Source organism: Dendrobium catenatum, unplaced genomic scaffold (assembly GCF_001605985.2).
Source record: "Dendrobium catenatum unplaced genomic scaffold, ASM160598v2 fragScaff_scaffold_1470, whole genome shotgun sequence".
Classification (NCBI taxonomy): domain Eukaryota; kingdom Viridiplantae; phylum Streptophyta; class Magnoliopsida; order Asparagales; family Orchidaceae; genus Dendrobium; species Dendrobium catenatum.
The window spans coordinates 175,792-182,380 of NW_021319932.1; the positions used below are offsets into that span (position 1 = coordinate 175,792).

Consider the following 6,589-nt stretch of genomic DNA (forward strand, 5'->3'; position numbering starts at 1 on the left):
TAATTCCTTTATAATTAACATCGTCTTTCTTAAATATTTATCATTAAATACTTTTTATCCAATTACTTGATCTTCAAAATTCAATTTAAAAAATTACTAAACAAATCACTACAATATCCCTAATAACTTATTAATCTTAATAGGATATGAGGATATCTTGTCTAGACCTAAATCCTTTTTTACACAACCTTTTTAAGAGTTAATTACATTTTATTTTTTGGATCAATCTTATAATTGTCTAAATTATTTATTATACTCTTCCAAAATAATTTCTTCCTTAAAACTCTTATTTTAATATTTTTTCTTAAATTATTACTTTCATCTTGATGTCTTCATATGTAATTTAGGGCTGAATTAACCAAGTCGAGTCGAGGAGGTTCTTGTTCATATTTGAGCATGTTCAAGCTTCAAGATTGATTCGAGCTTTTCTGTTTGTATTCAAATTTGATTCTTTTAAAACGATAGATGTTCATATTTGATTTGTGTTTGGTTCATGCTCAGTTCATTTAATGCTTATCGAATTTTAAACAAATGAGCTTTATCAAGTCTACAAACAAACAATTACATAGAGCATGTTCGCAAACTTGTCTAACAAATATTTTCGAACTACCAAACGACCCGTTCACAAACAAACAAGCTCAGATGATTGTTATAAAAAAAATTATTTATGAACACTTTAAACAAACAATCCTAGAAACATGAACAAATAGCTCTTGTTCATAAACAAATTTATTCTATTGAAATAGTGTAACAAAAAAAATGAAATTATATTTTTATAAAATAATTTATTATAATAAAACTTAAAATTATAAAAAATAAATAAAATAAAGATTTAATCGAGCTTCTTAATAAGCTTTATATTGAGCTTATTCACAAGCTTGAATTGATATTATTCATGAACATAAATAAGTCGAACGCATAGTTGTTCAAGTTTGTTTATTTAATAGCCAAGTATTTAAAAATTATTCAAACTTATTTGATTACTTAAGCAAAAGATCATAAATGAGCTATAATCTAGTTGAGCCATAAGTATCTTGTTGAAAGTTCGGTTCATTTGCAATCCTATGTGTAATCAAAATCCTATTCTCTTTATTTTTAATGCATCAAATTTGAAAAGAATGAGCAAGACAAGAATGCAAAAAAAAGGAAAAATAATTTGAAAGAAGATAATAAGATGACATATGTTGGCTATGAATGCATAAAGTAAGACCAGTGGCACTTAATATATGTCAACTAAGAATAAAAAACACCAAAAGGAAAGAAATAATTCCAATAAGTTGGTTAAGAATAAAAAGATGAGCAACAAGAAAGCCTCCATTGCGGAGTACAATCAAAGAAACATAAAAGGCCTGTCTTTTTAAATGGAATAACTCAGGAACGTAAAAGATAATTGGTTGATGCCTAGACTCACTCGTGCGCCTTAGGCTCTAAGATGCTATTGCCTCAATAATAAGGATCGTACCAAGTGTCAATAGGGGCTATGCGATATTTCTCTCAAAACAGAACATGTCATCTTATTGTAGTTAGACATAGTAAAGCTATTTTATGTCCATTTAAATTTATATACAACTTTTGTGACAGAATATTGAATACAGGAAGAACCTACAGAATTTTGGTTTATAGCACAAGTTCTCCACTTCTAAGTTGAGTTCAGCATGTTCGAAGCCTTAAATGGGAATAAGAACAGAATGCTTTCATGCTTCCAATAGCGAAAGTGAAATAGAAGGGAAAAACTAGATATAACACCTGATCAACAGCACAAATAGAAGGAGCATTCAGATCAGCAAGAACTGCGTATATTGCTTCTCTAAGTTGCCTTCTAGATGCTCTAGCAGATTCAGTATCTGAGAAGGATGACAGAATAAGATGAACAACTGAGAATTTGCACGAGCCTATAGCTAAAATAAACTTATGATTATTTATGGTATTACTAATATTTAAATCAAACAGAAATTCACAAATAAGTTATGAAAAAACATGTGCAAGGCTCAAAAAAAAATCTTCAAGCATAAGCAGGGATTGAACTTCAACAAGTTTACTATTCTTGCATTGGTACGCAAATTTTATAAGAAACTTTACTAACCATCAGAGTGGCAGATAGGTATAGATACAATAATTGGCTGAGTTGGTGGTTTGACCTGCATCCTGTAATCAAAATATCAAAAACAGGCGTATTATTAATGAAAAATAAGACTTAACTTGAAGGCAACTTAGATAACCAATCGGACAGGCTACTTTCTCTTAAAGACTATATTTAGATCGTTAGAAGATAGAATAAGTATTATCTAACATCTTAATAATGAGCGCTGAACTAAAACATCGCTAGCTACACGAACAAGGAGCTAAACTAGAATTAGAATGAGAAGTGGTGTGGAAGAGGAAAGGTTAGGTCAAAAATAAGGCAAGAATTTGTTTAAACAGATGTAGAAAAAAGGTATAATTAACCATGCAGTAACAGGAATGAATATGAATCATTCCAAATCCTAACCAATGTAGCAGATATAAGACCATGATGATTAGTTTATGTTGACATAGGAGAAACTGCTGAAAGAGAAATTACAGAGCTCAGCAGTCTCTACTGCTAGTAGATATCATTAGAAGAACAAGATGCCTATGCTACACTCATACTATAAATTAAACATACTTTTAAGATACCATCATCCCACTAGATCAGCCTTTCCATTAAGGATCAATACCTTATTGTTTGACCTTAACATCATAATGATAGTAATAATCAATCCTTGGAAAAAAAATTTAACAAATTCTTCGAAGTACTAAGAACGAATCATGCACTAATTAGGTCTCTCCACAACTCCCCAAAGAAAGTTCACTCCCGATCTAGCAACTCTAACATACAAACATATGAAAAGGGAAAAAGCAATCCTAAATATCAAACTGAAGCTTGAAGTGTTCCATGAAGAAAAATCCATGAATATAATTACAGTACACTGACATTCACATACTCTTCTACTATGATACAGCAAAATAGCTTTTTATCAAATTCATCAACCTGCAAGTGGATATTTTATCAGCCAGCCAATTTTTGTTCAACCTGCTAGCAGATAGTTCATCCACCCTAGTATTAACTTAGAGATCGCCTAAAGATCTTTGTTAATGATTACACAACACCGTGAGAGAACTAAACATTGTGAAAGTTATAGTATTTTCTAAACTTTGTGCTACAAATTTTACAGGTAATCTCAAAACCTTTATGGCTGACATGCACAACTATGTCAATGTGAGATTTCATCAAGTAACATAGATAGACTTCATGAATCATTTTCATGATTGATGTATTTAAGTAAAGCATACATCAGTAATGGCACTTTGGCACAAGAAAGATCAGGGGACCACACAAGTGAGCTGACAGTTTAGTAGATTTTTTATGGAACCTATTAGCTCAAGAAAAAATACGCTCGGGCATAAATCCCGCTTTATAGGCTTAAGATTCCATTCTCCTTAAGTCATATTGATTTTAATTAACCATATTTCCCCCGATAATTGTATTGAGGTTTATTTAGATCAAGGTCCATACTTCATATGAGCACAAGCCCTCATAGTTGTTTACCACTCCTACTTCATAGGAGAGAACTATCGATTAAGGATAGATCACTTTAGAGTAGCTTAGGAATCTTAAGTTTAAGTCTCGTTTGTGGGAATGGAGATAGACCCGAATAAGATCCTATGGTTATGTCATCCCGGGAATACCGTAAATCTTGACCTACCAAAGCTAACAAACTATTGATTGCAGCATCCAGGGAATCTGATTAACATTCATAGGTTACCTCCTCTCAGGGATCCTGAATATACTGAGGTGGTTGGATGTTGTTTTTGGTTTTGTTATGGTTTTAAGTTTTCGGGGCTTATATATGTTAGAATGCCCGTTAATTTGTTTAGGATGGAGCTTACAGCTCTGCTTAGGAGTTGCCCGAATTTGGTTTAGTTTGGAGCTTATAGCTCTGCTTAGGAGTTGCCCGTAGATTTGATTTAGGATGGGGCTTATGTAAAACCCGAAAACGACGTTAATAGGTCGTCGCACGTTTTCAAAGCGCCGCGACGAGATTTAAGTGAAATTTTCAAGGTTAGCAGAATGTAACGAAAATAATTTTAGGAAATCCCTTGCGAAATTCTGATCGTTTTGGTATATAGAACTTATACCCAATTTTGCCTAAAAATGGAATTAAAAATGTTTAAAGTCTCTAAATACCTATTATACCCTTCTATTTTCCTTATGTTGAATTTGCTTAAGTGAGGGTAGTATGGTCATTTAGCAAACCCAATTTCCCTTAATAGCATAAACCGAACCCTCCTCCCCTTCATTTCATGCGATCGGACGAACGAGAAGGGAAGAACCGAGAGGAGCGGATGGCGGGCTTCGGCGAGGATCTCTCTGGCGACAATCTTCCGGCGAAAGTTTTAGGTCAAATCGAAGAGGACGACGAGAGAAACACTCCGGTATGATAATTTTCAATACGAATCCTTTTAAATCTCTAGATTTTTTAGAATGAAATTTCTAGGGTTTTTCCAAAACTTAATTTTCTTTCAAATTTTCTTTAAGAAATTATTAAGGAACGATTAGAAAATCGTTTTAGCAAAAAAAACAAATAGAATTAAGGGAATTTTGGAGAAAGAAAAATTAGGGTTTTTCTTAAATTTTGAATTTTGAGAAATCCCCTTTACAAATATTGTTCCTAAAGTTATTAGAAATGTTTTTAAAACATGAAATTAGATTTTTAGAAAAAATTTTGTTTTTGATAATTTCCATAATTATTTTAATCCGAAAATTAACATATAATTATAATTATATGTTAAGAATTTATTTTAGAGCAATATTCTAGTGAAATGGAAGATTTATGAATTTCCGAAATTTAAGTCTTTATTAAATCCGAAAATTAAGGTTTATTTAATTAAAAATTCATTAAGTATTTTAAGAAATAGTTAAGGGGAAATGAGAGATTGAAACTTAAGATTTAGGTTATTCAAAATATATGACGTCGTTTTTGTAAATTTCTAAGTTAGTAATCGTCGAAATTTAAGGTGAAAGAATTTGGTCAAAGCGACGTGTCGTACTTGAATTGAGATAGGTATTCATACCCCATTTAATTTTATAAGTATTTAATTTTATTTATGCTTAGAATGTAATTTCATGTATTTATTTTACTGTCAATTATTTTATTTACTGTCAAATGTTTTGATATTCATGATTTAAAAAAAATACCCTACAGTTTCATGCTTTCATTTCATGCATTATTTGAGAAGCAATTAAGCTATATGAATAAATGAAATAAATATGAAAGAAAATTGAGCATAATTCAAAGATTTAAAAATAATAACAATTTCATATTGCACGTTGATCCGGAAGTGCCAAAAATGATAAAGGAGCTCTTTCGAGCATTGGTAAAGGAGACTCATATGAGCCATGGTAAAGGATGGTTCTTATGAACAAATGGTAAAGGAAATGGCCAAAAATTTGACTGCATACCTGATCAGTACGAATAAGGGTACTTCCGGGATGGGTGATACATTTAGCATAATCATTTTTGGACTTGCATTGCATATGAATAAGGTGAAAGAAATGAATGAAAGAAATCAAATGTTAAAGAAAGGAAAATGCAAGAAAAAATGAAAAGTTTAAGAATTATGACTTACAAAATGATATGATTTGAATTAATTCCAATTGTAAAAGTTTTTGTTTTATGCATCTTATGAAATTAATTGAGATATGAACTATCTGTTAAGCGTTGGCTCATTCCTCGTTTGAAAATGTTTTTCAAGAGAGAAGTGATGGCTGCACGACGATGGTACACGTATCGTCGTAGGGGACCTCAGGAAGAAAGGTTTCATTTTTATATTTTAAGTTTGAATCTTTGAGTTTGTTTCTGTAGTTCATGAGTTTGAAGTTTATGTAATGGTGAGAGCTAATGTAATGAAATTGATGTTTAAAAAATTTTTAGTAGTTGTGAGACAATTGAACAGTCTGAAACATTTCAGTTTGATGTCTTTTAGTGGCTCTTTCTTTTAATATTGGATGACATTTATGTACTACTGTTAAATTTATAATGGATTTGATTATGCTTTATATGCTCTTCCGTACGACCGATTGTTCCCGCCCCGATATAATCGGGCTAGTCGGGCCGGGTCGTGACAGCTTACGGCTCCGTTTAGGAGTTGCCCGAAAATTACATTTAGTTTAGGGCTTACGGCTCCATTTGAGAGTTGCACATAGATTTGACTTAGGATGGGTCTTGATGCGGGCAAAAGATACAGGGAGCCTATACCCTTCGCCCACAAAGGAGACGACGGACTTCTATCGACTAAAATGAGAAAAGAACGAGAAAAGTGAAGAACAAACTCTTATATTTCAAATAAAAATAAAAAGAAGAAATTATAACGACGACTTGCAAACAACACGACAGACACCCTAAAGTTGCTGCACTTGGAGAAGAAAGATACAGGTGGAGTGGCACTTGCGGAGAGACGAAAGAGATTAGAAGCCCGAGAAGAAAGGGTGGAAAGAGCCCGCAGGATTTCCGGAGGGGATGAGAAAAGAAGGTTGGAAAGAGCCCGCAGGACACGCTGATCTACCTAC

At 32.4% G+C, this 6,589-nt stretch overlaps 1 protein-coding gene across 2 annotated transcripts in view; it reads right to left on the reverse strand.

Annotated features, from left to right (window-relative positions):
* The window catches only part of LOC110110038 (actin-related protein 8), an 82,754-nt gene that overhangs the window by 58,126 nt on the left and 18,039 nt on the right, over nt 1-6,589 (reverse strand). For both annotated transcript variants that reach the window (XM_020841327.2, XM_028700225.1), the window contains 2 exons: nt 2,084-2,145; nt 1,747-1,844 (listed from right to left, as the gene is read on the reverse strand). In XM_020841327.2, coding sequence (XP_020696986.1) covers nt 1,747-1,844; nt 2,084-2,145 — 160 coding nt within the window. The remainder of the gene's footprint in view (nt 1-1,746; nt 1,845-2,083; nt 2,146-6,589) is intronic.